At 38.3% G+C, this 17,637-nt stretch overlaps 2 protein-coding genes across 2 annotated transcripts; one reads left to right on the plus strand and one right to left on the minus strand.

The window, feature by feature from the left end:
- Positions 1 to 791: 791 nt before the first annotated feature.
- Positions 792 to 9,934, plus strand: plcd4b (phospholipase C, delta 4b). The gene is made up of 16 exons (XM_084122164.1): positions 792 to 1,491; positions 2,392 to 2,432; positions 2,566 to 2,727; positions 3,286 to 3,514; positions 3,720 to 3,849; positions 3,935 to 4,166; positions 5,136 to 5,337; positions 6,149 to 6,293; positions 6,511 to 6,660; positions 7,496 to 7,633; positions 7,727 to 7,880; positions 8,092 to 8,208; positions 8,373 to 8,551; positions 8,628 to 8,760; positions 8,962 to 9,111; positions 9,465 to 9,934. Exons 2-16 carry the CDS (start codon positions 2,411 to 2,413, stop codon positions 9,551 to 9,553), a joined length of 2,232 nt encoding a protein of 743 aa, XP_083978290.1. The 5' UTR covers positions 792 to 1,491; positions 2,392 to 2,410; the 3' UTR covers positions 9,554 to 9,934.
- A 142-nt stretch (positions 9,935 to 10,076) lies between these two features.
- Positions 10,077 to 17,635, minus strand: znf142 (zinc finger protein 142). The gene is made up of 8 exons (XM_084122163.1): positions 17,408 to 17,635; positions 16,827 to 17,008; positions 16,332 to 16,466; positions 15,432 to 16,259; positions 13,925 to 14,102; positions 10,946 to 13,838; positions 10,749 to 10,854; positions 10,077 to 10,673 (listed from the first exon to the last, which is right to left on the minus strand). Exons 2-8 carry the CDS (start codon positions 16,900 to 16,902, stop codon positions 10,219 to 10,221), a joined length of 4,671 nt encoding a protein of 1,556 aa, XP_083978289.1. The 5' UTR covers positions 16,903 to 17,008; positions 17,408 to 17,635; the 3' UTR covers positions 10,077 to 10,218.
- Between the last annotated feature and the right edge of the window lie 2 nt (positions 17,636 to 17,637).

The raw sequence follows: 17,637 nt of genomic DNA on the forward strand, positions 1-17,637 counted from the left end.
TACGGAATGAATACAGTCACAGTGTAGGCATACTCTTCTTTTGATTTTATGTGAATAGACTAGCATCCGAGAAACACAGTGAATTCTACTCTTGTTACCGAAAACATTTTAATGTTATCTGTCATATTTATAGAAGACGTGACCTTAGTTGACTTTATTGGCCTGAAGAGTTCATTAGGGCTTCTTGAGGACCAAAACCCAAGAGGATGCTTTCTGTACACGCTGTTGAATACATGCTGCCAAGAATTTCAGCTATTTATAAATAGGCCTAAACCGTGATTCAAAATTGTATGGGATATTACATAATGATTAAATGACAGGTTATATTTATTGAACCACCTACAATTTATGATATAAACTAATCGCAAAATCTGTATTTAGCTTTTGATGTATGTATTTCCTGCACTTATGTGCAAGATTGCTCATGCATTTAATCAGTCTTGGAAGTTCAGATGGAAATGTAAGAAAATATAGGCCTACTGTAAATTAAAACCAATATGATGGTTGATTTATTGATTTATGCAGAGCATAAAAATGCATAATCCTGACATGTTGCACATCAGGATTCCAGATGCAGCATATTCATCTGCATTAAAACAATAGTAATAAAATAGTAGTTCAGAATATTTGCTTAAATGTTCTACTCTGTTTAATTCATGCAAACAAGTAAAGGTAACTAAGAAACCAAAACGATATAATGTAGCAAATGTACATGCCAAATCAACATTTTGTATTAAAAAATAATACTAATTGAATTAACCTTTAAATATATACACTCAGCATTATGGTATATGTCCAGGGGGTCTTGTATTAAGCTTCTAAAGATATTTTAGCATTTCTATGCTTTGCTTGTATTTGTATCTTTCCTCATTTGTAAGTCGATTTTACCAAATGAACTTATGTAAATATGAATGTAAATGTGGGGTGCACTTGGCAAAGACTTCACCATTCTGTACATCCTGCTGATTTATGCTTGGGTGTCCAAATGGGTTTATAATTCAAGACACTCTTTTGAGTTCAATAATTTATGTTATTTACTGTAATGCATCACAAAATACGAAATTGTACATATTGTGCATAAAGTGAACACTTGTTTAAAATGTGTCTTTTTTTTATTCTGTTTATTTATGGAAATTGTATGTTTTATAATGTAGACTTTGTATATTGTATAGGCCTATGGTGTAAAATTGTTTATCATTCATCAATTGTTCGAAATGCAGATTGTTTCAAATATTTGCTGTATTTTTGACAAGAGCAGAAAACAACTATTGCACCTAATAAGGCAGGGAGAGAAGAAAAAAAAAAGGAAAAGTGGGAGTGTCTAGGAAGGAATGAGGCAGAGGAAGGGGTGTAGGAAGGAGGGTGGCTATGCATCACTGTGAAAGCAGCCCAGACTGCGGCTCTGTTTTCCCAGCCCTGCACACGCAGCTGCAAAGACTCAGAGCCCATCCTCCTCATCTGATGTTTGTATATCAGCCGTGCTTCAGTCCGGTGAGTTCTGCTTATCCTCTTTTCCTGTGTCACTCCTCAATATTTGCTTCAGCCCTCTCCGGACTCTCTTTGCTATGTGTTAGGAGAATTACTTTGTCAGCATTTACTGTTGTTAGTTTCCTTTCCTCATTTGAACTAAAATTCTGTAATTGCAATATTTTAGGATTGTGCACATTTCGAAACAAATTATGTTTTTGCTAACGCCTCATTTAGGGTTTAAATCACAGTTAAGACCAGTAATGCTATATAATATCCATTTGTTCAATACAGAATAATGGCAGGAAACATTTAAGAGCTAAATCTGATTCTGCTTAATCCACTTGGGATATAACAGAACATAATGATGGTGCCAGTAGAGGATCGTGTGGATCTCAGAGACATATTTAGCCGTGACTCATGACTCTGTATGTCACGCCTGAGGGCACTTCACTTGTGCCTGGATGAACTTGTTTTTGTTTTTTTTGTTTTTTTTCACTATAGAGGAATATACTAGTTTCCTCCCCCATTGTAATACAGGGAAATTAGTTATGCGATAAGCCTATTTATAGATTTTATTTAGCCTGTGCATGTTTTCACTGAAGAAGAAAAAAAGCAGATATGACAACATGCAACAACAGTTTGAAAGAAGCTTGTGAGCTCTTGTCTCACTACAGCACAACACTCGTAAGGAGTCACATCACTGACACCTCAAGCTGAAACAAGCTGTTAGTGGGACTAAATGCATAATATATCTAAGTGTAAAGAATACAGTGATGGAGAGATGTTTACTTTGAGCTATTTGAATCAACTCTCAGTTCAAAATTCTCAGACATTTTTAAGTCTTTTCCTTAATTAGCCTATTACCACTATAGTGATGTATTAACAAAAAAAGTAAGACAGTGATGTACTTTGTGTCTGCAGAAAAGGTGCATTATAGAAAATGGAATCACCTCAAACATGCTGTGAGTAGACAGACTTTTGTGTGTCTGTGTGTGTGTGTGTGTGTGTGTGTGTGTGTGTGTGTGTGTGTGTGTGTCCATTTTAAATAAGCTTGGTCTTTCTGAACATTACTAATGTCCATTTCTCGGTTTCTAGCAGGTGGACGGAGTCATCAAAACCTTGAAGCACTGAAGGCAGGGATGTTTTTACGCAAGGTGAAGTCTCGTATGTGGAAGCGTCAGCGGCACTACAAACTTCAGGAGGACTGCAAGACTGTCGCATATAAATCCAGCTGGGCAATAAACTCTTATTCTACCTGTATGCCGTTATTGCATTGATGTTTTTAGTAATTATCATGGTTTAATTATCATGGTTTATAGTAATCATGTTAGTTCATGTCTAGTTTTAAAGATTGTGTGCCTAATTAATTCAAGATTGAGCTAAAAATTACTGATTTTGTAAGAAAAATATAGGTGGCGTGCCAAAAAAACACCCAAAAACATTCAAGCAGACGTATATGAGAGGAAGCAATTAGGTATTGCATAGAAAAGAATTGCCTCAAGGTTAGAAATTATCCAAAAGGTCTTTTTTAATGAGGAATAAAAGTACGACACGTCAGGGAAGTAGATCAGAGGACAGTAGTTGGAAATCCACCATGACAATGGTTTCTGAAAAAAAGACTTAAGATGAATATCTTCATCTGTTTCTAATGATATTAAGAGCGCCATTGGTTCACTATGCTCTACAATAGTAAAGAAATGAGCAATTGGTAATAATGAAGCTTGCTTTTCAGGCACTATAACGTTTATTAAAAAATAAAAACTCAGAAGAAGAGCTCTGAAATATTGAAGAAAAATCTTTACTTTTTTCCCCCAGTCTCCATCAGTGATGTGGAAGCTGTTCGTGAGGGACATCAGTCGGAGATGCTCCTCAGTGTAGCGGATGAGTTTCCCGCTGACCGCTGCTTCACACTGGTGTTCCGCGGCCGCAGAGGAAACCTGGATTTGGTGGCCGAGTCAGCGGAGGAAGCTCAGGCCTGGATTCAGGGCGTAAGAGCCCTCATGGAGAACATTGAGAACATGGATGAGAGCACCAAACTTGACCAGTATCCTTGTTATAAAAATATATATTTTATTCCCTTTTTTATGCTATATTTTTGCTTGAGGCAAGTTCTGATCATTATTATATTTTATATATTTATTCAAAATATTAAAACAGTTTGATAGATAGATAGATAGATAGATAGATAGATAGATAGATAGTCCAGCTTTTTTTCAACTTATATTATCAACCTCAACCACTCCGTTCAGATGGATCTCAGACTGGTTTTCGAAAGCAGATCGGAACAAGGATGGCAGAATGAATTTTAGGGAGACAAAAAAACTGCTGAAAATGATGAACTTGGACATGAATGAAGAACATGCATACTGTCTTTTTATGGTGCTTAAGTGTTGTTTATGTGATTTTGCATCATAAATTTGCATCATGTTGAACCTTGTAGTCATTTGTTGATGTTTTTTCGCAGAGGGCAGATAAGTCTGAGTCAGGAACCCTGGAAGATCAGGAGTTTGTGGAGTTCTATAAGATGCTCACCGAGAGAATAGACGTGCTGGATTTATTCCAGGATTATTCCAGTGATGGACAGATCTTGTCTCAGTGTGATCTGGAGGAGTTCCTGAGAGAGGAGCAGCTAGAGGGGGAGGCCAGTTATGAACATGCCCTTCAGCTGATTGATCGCTATGAGCCGTCAAACATGGGTAATGATAACCACTACTATACTCTTCAGTTTATCATTTTTGGGTCACACTTCAGATTAGGGTCCAATTCTCACTATTAATTTTGACTTTTGCCTCAATAAACTCCTAATTACTGTTTATTAGTAAGGTAGTTGTTAAGTTTAGGTATTGGGTAGTATTAAGGGATGTAGAATATGGTCATGCAGAATAAAACATTAATATGTGCTTTATAAGTACTAATAAAAAGCCAATATCCTATTAATGTGTATGCTAATAAGCAACTAGTTAATAGTGAGAATTGGACCCTAAAATAAAGTGTTACCAATTTTTTTATATATATTAATATATATTAATATTTCCTCACTCTTTAATATTTAATCAATGAAATAGTTGATGCCCTGTTGAAAAAGGGGTATAATTTAAATAAATTATGATAAATTTTACTTTATATTTTAATGTATGAGGGAAAATAAAACACTTAGCTGAAAGTTAGCTTAGTGTAGCATTTTTGTATAATGTATATTTTTATTATACAAAATAATATATTTTATTATATTTTATTTATTTATAATATTATTATTTCAATTATTAACTATTATTTTAATACTTTTTTCCCCAATAAAAAATAGATTCAGACTGATTAGTAATTGGTAGACCCCTGCAGTAGCACAGTTGGTCCCCAAGGGATCATGACGTGTACCCACTTTTGAAGACCCTTGCTTTAGATTTACAAGTATGTCTCTGTATGTATGAATATTCAATTAATTTCGGTTGGTTAAAAAATAAAAAATTCAATTGAAGAATTATTTGCATGCCTGTAAAGAAAATTAATGGGAAATACATCTGGGTCCTCTAGCTATTAATAATGGAGTAGATGAGCACTTAATCTAGATTGCTGGCCAACAGTGAAGTGGTTCTTTACATCATGATTACTGAGTAACGATTGGAAGTTTGATCAGATAAGAGGCTTCATTTTATCTTCTTGTACAGCCAGAATGAATCATTCGATGTCAATCGATGGGTTCCTAATGTACCTGACGTCTCCTGAGGGATCGATCTTCAATCCAGAGCGGCAGGGCCTCTTTCAAGACTTGAGCCAACCTCTTGCCCACTATTACATCTCATCCTCACACAACACTTACCTCATGGAGGACCAGCTAAAAGGACCAAGCAGCGTTGAAGCCTACATCCAGTGAGTTCTGCTTATTTATGGTAATACAGCCATGTGTGTAATGGTGAAGTGGCTGCAATGAAGAGCACTACGAAGGAGTAAACAACAAAATCAGTCTTTAATAATAATCCAACAAGAACAAGCAGGAGATTTCAGGAGTAATAGTATAATAACCACTTAAAGACGGAAGTGAGACCGAACAAAGAACTGAATGAACTGAAGGCTTAAATACATAGACAGAGTAATTGATGGAAAAACAGAACAGGTGCGTAAATTAGGAACTATGGAAACTAATAAGCACAGGGAACTCAGGCAAACCAGAACAGGGAAAACAGAAGCAAAACACAATGAAACAAAACAGACGTAGAACTGCACGTTGCAATGTGTCTACTTGACTACACTTATCTTTGATGATATTATTTGTAGAAAAGGATTTTATGAGCATGTAAGTAGTAATATCTCACACACATACGCTCTTAAAAATAAACATCCCATATGGAGGTTTTTGCAGTTCCCCAAAGATCCTTTCAGTGAAAACATTTCTCAAAATATTGTACATTTTTATTTATTGTAAAATAACATTTTAATAATCTGAAGAACCTTATAAAGAATCTTTTGTTTGAAGGAAAGGTTACATAAATGTTAAAGGTTCTTCATGGAACCATCAATGCTAATAACGAACCTTTATTTTTAAGAGAACAATAATAGAGTGTTTCTGTTTACTCACTGTAACTTCAGAGAAAATATGTGTTTGCTTAGTTGAATACATTGTGCTTTGTTCTCTGTGTTCATAACTGTGGTTGTTCATTTGTGCTGGGTTGAACATCTGAAGGGCTCTGAAGCGAGGCTGCAAGTGTGTAGAGGTGGACTGCTGGAATGGAGCGAATGGGGAGCCGGTAGTTTATCATGGACACACATTCACATCTAAGATTCTCCTCAAAGACGTGATTACTACTATTGCAAATTATGCCTTTAAGGTGATCTTTATGCCCCAACACTTGTACAAATACATGATTATTTGTATTATAGTATTAGCCAAATATAAAAAATAATGCTGTTGTCAGCATTATTAATATTAGTACCAACATTAGTATTTATATTCATGTTGTTGTTGATGTTTATATAAATTATTTGCACCGATACATTATAATCTGTTGCTAGATTTCTTAATCTTCCCATCATTCCTACTCTCAGGCATCTGAGTATCCACTCATCGTGTCCATTGAAAACCACTGCAGCATAGAGCAACAAGAAGTCATGGCTCGACTTTTCAGAGATATCCTGGGAAATATGTTGCTGACGAGCACAGACGCTAAAGTGGCCAGTGAACTCCCGTCCCCAGAGGTGAGCTATAAGGCCTTATAGTGATAGTGGTGCACTTAACGTAACTGCTCTTATTGACTTCTGTTTGAAAAACATGGATGACTCACATGGATCTTAAAATAATGTATGGTCTTATAATTATTAATACATTGTTAGCTAACTGCGTGATTTGTATATGTACTTGGACACAGTCAATTCTGATAACAGATCACTCTAAATTGTAATGTAGACACATGCATTTTCTGTAAAGCTGCTGTGAAATGCGCTATACAAATAAATGATAATTGAATTATAATCATAATACTTATACTGCAATGGGCACTTTCATTAAGTATTGATGTTCACATATGAAAAAGATGTGCATGTTGGATATTGATTTGTTTTTAAATATCTGTTAAAGGTACATTATGCAGTTTCCGTTTTTCTCAAACAGCGACCCCTAGAGTCGCTGTGGAGTACTTGTATTTAACGTTACTGTCGTAAATACCACTCACACAGAGCCGTTGTTTTCTTCCAACCGTTTTCTTCGTCGACTCTGCCATGATTCACGTCTGAAATGCGTGCTAGTGTCTTCCATAGAGGCTGATTCATATGTTGTTGATGTATGTGACGTCGTGCCGTAAAGCAAGTCATGATTCTCTCAAGATTTGTCGGGGCGCCACCTCTCAAACCTGCATTGCTGGTTTTGCCAGCGGCGTTCCCCCCCTGCTTTGCTATGGGGATGATTCGCCCCACTACGAGTTCGTTTAACATAGAAATGATGTCGAAGCTGTTATATTAAGGTACAAATCTTGCAAAGTGTGCCTTTAATAAAAGGGATGACAAACAGGTGTATTTGTTGTCTCATTTCTTTCAGGCACTTAAGAGGAAGATCCTGTTAAAAGGGAAGAAGATTGAATCAGAGAGCCTCACAGATGAAGTCAGTGATGAGGACGAGGCAGCAGAAATGAATAAGGACTGTCCGGCATCGGAGAGTCCACCAACAGATGCAAAGGTAACAGTGGAGAAACTGAGAAAAAGCTCAGTTATTGTTTTCCACTTCCTTGTTTAACATTGTTTTTGATTGCTTGCTTTTTGCCCTATGTAGAAATCGAAGCAAAAACTATGCAAAGAGCTCTCAGACCTGATGTTCTGTAAGAGCGTCCATTTCCACAGCTTTGAACATTCCCGCACCTCTGCTAAGCCTGATGAGATGTCATCGTTCTCTGAGTCTAAAGCCCGTAAATATTCCAAGGAAGCAGGTCAGAAAGTTTTTTTTTAACGGATAGTTTGCCCAAAAACTGAAAATCCTGTCTGCATATATTCAAACTTATGTTGTTCCAAATCTGTATGCTGTTATGTTTTTTTGTGGAACACAAAAGGAGTTTAATCAGCTCTTTACCTTTTCATTTCTTTACAAAAATATAAATAGTATGTAAAGTGATGAATGATGAAATTCTGAAATTTTGTCAGGTTCAGATTTTGTTCTGCATAACACCAGGCAGCTGACAAGAGTGTATCCAAGTGGAATGAGAACGGATTCATCAAATTACTGTCCACTGGACATGTGGAACATGGGATGCCAGATTGGTCAGTATGGTAGATATTGAATTACACACCATTATGTCAGTACTAGAGAGTGGAATAATGGGTGCATGGCAGGCAAACGCTCGATGTAAAAAGGAGCAGGGAAAGATGGCTAATGTGTTGTAAAGTGGACAGTGTATTTACTGTAATGTGTTTCTGATTCGTAGTGGCATTAAACTTCCAGACTGCAGGAATGGAAATGGATCTTAATGATGGGCTGTTTACTCAGAATGGCTGCAGTGGATACGTTCTAAAACCTGAGATACTGTGCAACAGAGAGAGACTCTTTGATCCTGAAAAACCTGAGGAACGTGAGGATTACCACCCTTTACTCTTCTCTGTGAAGGTATTAAACAGTATTTGTGTTCCTTCCGCCATTTCACTTTGAGATTTTATTTGTTGATGGTTCTTTGTTTTTTTAGGTTATTAGTGGACAACAGCTCCCTAAAGTAAGGCAAAAAGAATGGTCCATTGTAGACCCCCTGGTAAGGGTGGAAATTTATGGTGTTCCTCTGGATCAAGCCAAACAGGAGACCAAATATATTGACAACAATGGTGAGGAAGTGAAGATTAAATGCTCTGAAGTGTTGCTAAATAATTTCAAGATAGACTAATGAAAATTTTTGCATGTTGACAAAACTGTTAAGAGTTCAATATGTAACTTTACCGTGGAAATATACATTTACAGACCATTGGAAAACTTTAATTAATGCTACTTGCAGTGATTTTTTTTATTATTATTTTTCATCTGGACAGGATTCAACCCATGTTGGAATGAATCGTTGCAGTTCACAATCCACACCCCTGAGCTGGCACTGGTGCGTTTTGTAGTTGAAGACTATGATAAAGCATCTAGGAATGACTTCATAGGACAATACACTCTTCCTTTTACCTGTATTCAACCAGGTAGGCCATTTTAACAAAAGAAAAATAGTTTCGGTCTCATTCACTAACTATGCAAACACAGCCTTTGTGTGAATGTTTCCAAACAGAAAACCTCATTCATCAATGAATTTAAGATAAAATTGAGAACCAATTGAAACTACATTTACACAGGTTCCAGATGGCCTTAGAAAAATGTGGTGTGTGTGTATATATCCTCTTGTGAATCCGGACGAAATTTTGTGTGAAAATCATATCACGTAAGAATGCTTGTATGCAATTATTAGTGAATGTGACCCAGTGTCTTTAGGCCTATGCTCTGAAATAATAATAAAAAAAAATTGGCTTTCTTGCAAATAAAAAGTTTCTCTTTCCAGGATATCGCCATGTGCATCTGTTGTCCAAAGACGGAATGAGTATCCATCCATCCTCCATCTATGTTCATATCAAAATCGCAGAGCTGTGATTTCACAATTCCAGGAGTTTAATTTACAATGCTTGAAACTTGTTCTGAAGAGCTAATATTTCTCAGACAAATCTGTAAATTGTAAAAGGCAGAGAAAACGTTTTGTTTTATTTAAACAGCAATAGTATAGCAATTTAAAAAAATGTAAGAATACCTCTATTGTTGCATGGTGTTTGTAGTGCCTTCTCAACAAAAAAAAGACTTGTATGGTGCAGAAATGTTTATTTGGTAAATTTTACCAATAATAATAATGTTTAATAATGTTTATTTTACTTTCGAGTATTTAATCTATGCAATATTGAGCATAATGATAATCAGAATATTTATTTTCCGTTTGAAAGTTACACAATAAGGGTAGAATGCAGGTTGTACATTATTATTTGGATTTATATAATTGAGTACGGTAAAGTACCTTTTATAAATAACCCAAAAGCAAGTGTTCAAAGTAAATGTATCTTATGCTCGTATTATGAACATGCCCTGGTAAATATATGTTTTTATTGTCTTAAAGGAATAAACATACTGAAAAAAAGAAGTTTATTACGTGTGGTTTGAGGGTTATGAATACAAAGACATGTTATACTTTCACATGATGAACAAATGTCACTTGAAAAAATGAATACAGAAACAGTGCATGGTTACATGTCCCTTGCTGTTTGCATGTGCTATAAAGCAGTTTGCTCATCCTCTTGTCTCTCTTCTTCCTCAAGCCATGTCTTCTGTGTACCCATACTAGAGGCCTCTTGGTCTTTACCCACACCATCTTGAACAGGCAAGTCTGGATGGTGTCTCTGAAGGTGCTTCACAACCTGAAATTTCTGTTTAGCCCGGTAGGGACAGTAGAGGCATTTAAATGGCAGCTGATTGGTGTGGGACAGGTAATGATGGCGGAGACCCGCAGGCCAGCGGAACGCCCTTTGACATACGGAGCACACGTAAGGCCGCTCCTCGCTGTGCTTTCTCTGGTGTGTTTTGAGCAGAAAGCGCGTCTTAAAGGCCTTTCCACACTTCTCGCATATGAAGGAACGCACGTCTCTGTGGCGTGTCTCCCGGTGGATGCGCAGGGCATCGGCACGGTTGGTGCGGTACTCACAGTCCTCACATACGTACGGTTTGACACCTGTTAGAAACGAGGATAAAACATCAAGGTGTGCAGGAACTTTACAGTTAGAGTAAGTTAGACTATAGCACATACCTGTATGTTTTGTCATGTGATACTTTAATTGGTTGACCCATTTGCATTTGTAGCCACATTCTGGGCAGAGATATTTACGTTCCTCCATGTGAATCCTCATATGATACTAAAATAAAGAGCATCAACAGAATTGAAAGTCATAACCCAAATTCCCCAACCTTGAATCTCTTCTCATCTTAGCTAATAATCATTCATACCTTTAGTCTTGATGGATCAGCACATGCATAGTTGCACATCTCACAGTGGTAAGGTTTCTCTCCTGTATGGATTCGAATGTGCCACGTAATCTTCTGTTTGTTCCTGGTGGAAAACTTGCATTCGGTGCACTTAAAGAGGCAGGTTCCTCCATGTGACCGCACATGCTGGTCAAACACCACTTGGTGGGTGCAAGAGAAACCACAAACATCACACTTCAGAGTTTTCTCCTCTGCTGGGCCATCTTCATGCTCATCTAACATGTGCTGGACCAGAAGAAGCCTTTTATGGGTGCTGAAGGAACAAACCAAGCACTGATGGTTGATGGATATCTTATTTGGTTTCTCCGGACCATCTTGAGGATCTTTTGTCTTGATTTCAGAATGTTCACGCTGCATATGTGCTTTGAGAGCAGCTTGGCGGCAGCAGGTAAAGTTACACTGGGTGCAAGACAGGCTGTTAGCATCTGGATGTGCTCTGTGGTAGTGCTGCTTCAGGGCAACTTCAGAGCTGAAACGTGCATTGCATTGGCTGCAATTGAAGGCAAGATCACCAGTGTGGCAGCTCAAGTTGTGGCGATTTATGTCGTTGAGGTTATATGCTCTGTAATCGCAAAGTGAACAGAAGTGCGTTGCCTGTTTGTCATGAATGCGTTGATGGTGTAAGCGTAGTCTGGACGTGGTGCCGAAAGTTTGGCCACAGAGTTCACAGCTATGTCTCCCAACACCTGTGTGCAGGGACTCATGGGCCTCCAGCCGGTAGCGACGAATTGTGCTAAATGAGCAGAAGCGGCAGCGGTGAGGGCGGACTCCCTCATGCTTCACGGCAACATGCTGTGTCAGGCAGCGCTTTTGTTTGCAGGTAAAGGAGCAAAGATTGCACTGGAGATTACCAGACATTTTACCTCTAGTAGCCTTCTTGTCTTTCTTATGACCCTGGATATGATGGTTGAGAGATTTTTCTGATTTGGCAACAAATGAACAGTGTGGACACTGTAATTCACCTGGTTTTAAACAGCCCTTTATTTCATGGCTTGCTAGAGCTCTCTTCTGGTGACAGAGAAAAGGACATTTGGGACATGAGAATCGAGGTTTGGGGTTTTGAGGTCTCTCTTCTTCTCCTGAATCTCTTTCCGAGTCATTTGCCCCATCTTCCTCCTGATCATGGTCTGAGTCGCTAGGATTATCCTCTTGCTCAAACTGCTCTCCCATTTCAGCCAGATGTACCTTATGGGTGTTTCCGCTGCATGTTGCACAATGCCGATCTATTGTGACTTTCCTAACAGATGAGAAAGGACATTTTCTGCAAGTATACCTACCATCATCCTCAATATAGCCAGAGGTCTCATCATTTACCGATCCCTCCACTTCCGCTATCTTGTTTCTACTCCCGACAGTTGCCTTCCCTCCTTCAGATGTGCTTGAATCAGTCTCATTTACTACAGTTATAATAGAAGACAGTGGGGCTTCATGTTCAGCTGAACATTTTACTCTTGAATCTGTAGAATCAGTGACTTTAAAAGGTTCAGATTGTTTTTTGAGGGATCTTGTTTTATGAGTCAAACTCTGGATCTGTATAGATGCATCACTCCCTGAACTAGCTACACAACTCCCTGATTTACCTACAGTGCTTGCTAAATCAAACTTCTTTCTGCCCCTCAGCAGGCATTTCCGGAGGCGATGGGTGTTCAAAGAACGCTGCTGTTTAAAATTCATGCCACAGTCCTGGCAACGTAATCCTGCTTTCATGACCTGGCAAGACGACTTGCAGTGCCGGATTAATGCTGCATGCTTTCTGGTCACATAGGAGCAACGGCTACACTGGAACATATTGTCCCGCGTCTGGACAACAAGCATCTGCACCCTGCCTTCTAGTATGAGTGCTTCAGCCTGGTCTTTATCCTGTTTTCTCAGTACCTGCAGACGACTCTCAGAAGCTGAGGGCTCTACAGAGTTATCCTGATGGAGTCCCTCCCTGCTCCTTACAGTTTCTGTCACTGGTGGCAGGTCTTCAGAGTCACTTTGATCCTCACAAGCTGCATCATCCTCAACTGATGGTTCTGGGAAGTTCTGGTGGATTGTATGCAATGTGTGAAGTCCAACATGACTCTTAACGTGTGCATCAAATGCAGTGTCCTGTATGTTTACAGTCTCAACAAGTATCATTTGTGTGCTATTCGTGCTGGTTTGGGAAGTAAAAAGTGGGGTGCCGCACTGTTCTTCATCATTTGGATGTCCTTCTGAAAGATTACTTGCCTCTTCTCTTGCAGACTCAATACCAAGACTGACCTGCCGTACTAAAGTAATTTCCTCAGTTTGTTCAATAGTGGCTGCTATTGCTTCTTCCTCATTATCATTTATAGACATATCTTGTGAGTCATCTATAGTCTTATTAGACTGTTTTGTATTCCCTGTTTCTTCCCTGTTTTCTGAATCTGAAGTCTGAGGTGCTGCGGTTTTGGAGAAAAAGTTGTGTGTCAAATCCGCAGAGCTCTGCTCTTTCTCTTTCTCTGCATACTTCTCAAGCCAGCCTACATCTCCTGGCACATATCCGTGAGATTTCTTTTTGTGCAGGAAGAGGCCGGTGTTGCTAAATGTGGTGTAATGGCAAAGTGCGCAGCGGAACACGCGTGTCCGGGTGTGCCTGCAGTTCTCGTGGTTATGCAGGGCTTGCCGGTACTTTGTTGTGTAAGGGCAAAACTTGCACTGGTAAATAGGAGGTTGGGGATCTACGTTTGTGGAGTGCTTCAGCTGCATATGGTTGCGCAGTTCAGTTTTTCTCTTGCAGGAGTACGCACACACCTCACAGATCAGGGATTTTTCCTGGTGACGGAGTTTATGGCTGTTCAGCTGATCGATGCGGTGGCAACGATATGAACACTGATTACATTTGTACCTAAGAGAGAAGACACAGTTCAGTAAAATAAACTGAAATGTTTTTGTTTTTTTTAATCACATTTTAATTACAATCAAGGTACAAACCTCAGATCTCCTGCGTGCTTACGCATGTGGACACTGAGATAGTGTTTCCATTTCGTAACGTATCCACATTCTGAGCACATGTGCTGCTTGTCACTGGAGTGCGTCAGCATGTGCTTTGAAAGGTACGTCTCATCACGGCATCTGAAGTCACATTGCGTACATTTGTGGGGCTTTTCACCTGTAAATAAAAATGTTAAATATGTCTAGCCATGGCCAATAAGTAATTCGTAAGAAATAGTCCATTCAAAAATAAAAATTATATCATCATTTTCTCAGTCATGTCATTTTTAAACCCTGTGTAAAACGCAAATTAAGATGTAAAGCAGAATATCCACGCTGCTCTTTTCCACAAAATAAAAGTGGATGGTGATTAATACTGCCAAACTCCAAAAAGGATTAAAAAAACACTGTAAAAGTATCATAAAAGCAATCCAAGTAAACTTGTGTGCTATCCAGTATTTCAAGTTTACTGCAGCCAAACTATAGCTTTGTGCGAATGCTATGAAATTTGAGAGCTACAGCAGAATGTAGCTCATGTTAGCAGAATTTCACTTGGTTCCTTACACAAATGTATTGCATGACTTCAGAATACTTGGAATATATCACACAATTTGTATGGACTACTTTTGTTACATTTATTTATTTTATTGTATGGATTTATAGGTGGACAGTAACAATGTACATTTACTGTACTGTACTTAAGTACACTTTTTGAGGTACTATGAGTATTATTTTTTCTGGAAACTTTTTACTTTAACTTCACTACATTTGAAAGACAAATATCTTACTTTTTACTCCACTACAATTCTGTCAAAGTCCTTGAATAGAAAGTAGTAACGTCAGTCAGGGGATGATTTTGGTTGCAGGGGTTGCATTTTGGTTGGAAATGAAAGCCCTGATTTTCATTTTCAGCGTTGGGTTAGGTCATCTAAATGCGAATTTTGTCATTGTTTTGCAGCACACTAGCTTATAGATAACAGTAAGGATAACATATTCATGCTAAAAGCCAAAATACTTTAAATAGGGCACTATTTGAGGGAACAGCCATTTGGGTGTCCGAAACCATTGTGGATGTTATTGAGTGCACTTATTCAATCTCACATTCAATCCCACTGCTGGAACTGTGTTCTAGAAATAAATTTGATATTGATATGAGGGTAGGCAAGCATAGATTCAGAGGCATATGATACTGTAAGTATTACATACAACAATGCAACAATAATGAAACAATGCATTGACATTTACTTTTGACACTTAATTACTTTTAAAAACAAGTACTTCTATTCAAGTACTTTAAATTAAACTGAGTAATATTTGACCAGTAGTATCTGTACTTTCACTCAAGTAAGGAAGTTGTGTACTTTGTCCACCTCTGTATGGAAATATTTCATGAAATAATACAAGGTTGGAATGGCAACAGTGCGAGTAAATGATTACCGAATTTTCTTTTGAGTGACCTAACCCTATAAGCACTTAAAGAACTATCTAGAGAAACTAAATATCTTACCAGTATGCATCAGCATGTGTCTTTTCAGGACTCTTTTGTGAGCTGTTACAAAGCTGCACTGCGGGCAGTGTTGTGTTTTCTCATTGGCATGAAAGTGACCAACATGTTGATCGAACTCTACAGGGTTGAGGGTGGAGAAAGGGCAGAAGCTACAGTTCAGTTCTTGTTTCCCTGGATGTCCTTGTCTTTTGTGCTGCTGAAAATGGCTCTTATTTGAGCATGAGAAGTCACAGTGGGGGCAGTGATAAGCCTGATGCATGCGGAAATGTTTCTCCATGTCATCTTGACTCTCGAAGAAGGAGCCGCAGGCGTGATGACGGCACTCTACGGCCTCAATTTGGTGAGCATCTAATACATGCTTTTGAAGCTGCTTTTTTTCTGTACACTGAAATGAGCAGCCTTTATGGAAGCAAAGCAATGGCTGTCCATCTTGTGTCTTATTGTGAGATTTCATATGGATCTTTAATGCCTGACTCTGACTAAATGTCTTTTGGCAAGTTGGGCACTTAAACAGCTCTTCGTTGGGAGCTTCATCCTCTTGATGCCCGTGCACACTGGCAAGGTGTCGTCGCAGAGAGTTGCGTTCCACCGCTCCGTACTCACATAGATGACACTGGTGCAGTTTCTGTCCCGTCTCTCTCAGCATGTGGATGCGTAGCTTACTCTTGCTGGTGAAATGGTGTTTGCAGGTGGGACATTGCAGAGTGGGGTCGGGAAAGTGGATGCGCATGTGTTCTATCAAATGGGAGCGAGTCTTGAAACAGCGTCTACATTCGGAGCAGATGTGGGTGCGAAACATGTGTTCGGTGCCTTCTGCAACATGTCCCACTAAATAGAAAAATTGGACCTGGTCAGACCTGGGATTACAATTATTTTAATCATAACATTCATGGTACTTACCTTTAGATGGAGACTTTCCTTGGGTAATGGTGGTCGATTTTTTCCCCTTTTTTGTTGAAGCTTTTAATTTTTTGGCCATACCTTTCCTTCTTTTAGATTGCACAGGCATATCTGTCCCATTCAAATGAGACAAAACTACAGCAGAAAGAAAATAAAACACTTTGTATTATCGACAAAAGACAAATTCATACCCGATATATATGTGGGATACTGTATTGTCAGCCTGTCATTATTACAAAATTACCTCTTTCAGGGTTATACGAGATTTTGCGATCATAACTGGCTGATTGTATAGTATATTTATATACAAATAAACAAACATAAAACATTGATCTGAGTCGTAATTATTTTATTAGGACACAGAGAGATATGAGAGATGTGAATCTAACAACTGACCAATCAAAATCAAATATTCCAGAGCCCCTAAGGACTATATCTTACTGAATATATAAGTATTAAGCATATTTGTTTTATAAGAGCATTACTGTGTTTTACCTTCAGGTGTATCTGTTGCATTATTTTCCAAATGCATGAGCTGTTCTGCATCACATCCAGGCTCTTGTAGGTCCATGTTATAATTCGGGCAAAACTCCACAGGACATCAGTCAGTCAAGAGGTGTAAAACTCCATTACAGCATCAGGACCATGACGTGTTTCTGTCTCTCAGGGCAACACAACTGTTCGGCATCACCAATGAGATCAAATGATTAATGGTTTATGGAATACCAGACTTGAGATTGAAAGCTGATCAGGGTTCTTGTCAGTTAACACAACATAAGGACATGATTAGCAATGAACAGTAACAGTATACAGTGCGATAAATATTATGTGAACATTTGAAAGGAGGTTTTGTTGGAACAAACACGTTTTTATTAAACAGATTTTAGACCTACTGCGCCTAGGTTCGTGTCATTTGCTCTGATAAACATAAACAACACATTCACAAGGAAGCGCAGAAGATGGGTTAAGTTACAGCAAACTGCTCTGTTCAGCATGAAGAGACAATTACAGTGATACACATTAAATAAAAAAACCTTTATTGTACTCATTACTTAAATTATATGATAAGAAATTACCTTCATTTGTTATGATGGAAACAATGTAAGCGGCGTCATTTCTGGGCCTTTTCTGTTCAAAGAGGAACATTAATTCTGACATAATAATCTTGTATATATGTTGAAGGATTATCAATTATAAAATACCCCAAATCTACATTTAACTGTTCATAAGGATACCTAAAATGTCATAACGAGACTGCGTCGTAAACAGTCACAACGGAACTATTAATGTGAAACACATTTCACAC

Source organism: Abramis brama, assembly GCF_963993115.1.
Source record: "Abramis brama genome assembly, chromosome: 8".
In the NCBI taxonomy this organism is placed as follows: Eukaryota; Metazoa; Chordata; class Actinopteri; order Cypriniformes; family Leuciscidae; genus Abramis; species Abramis brama.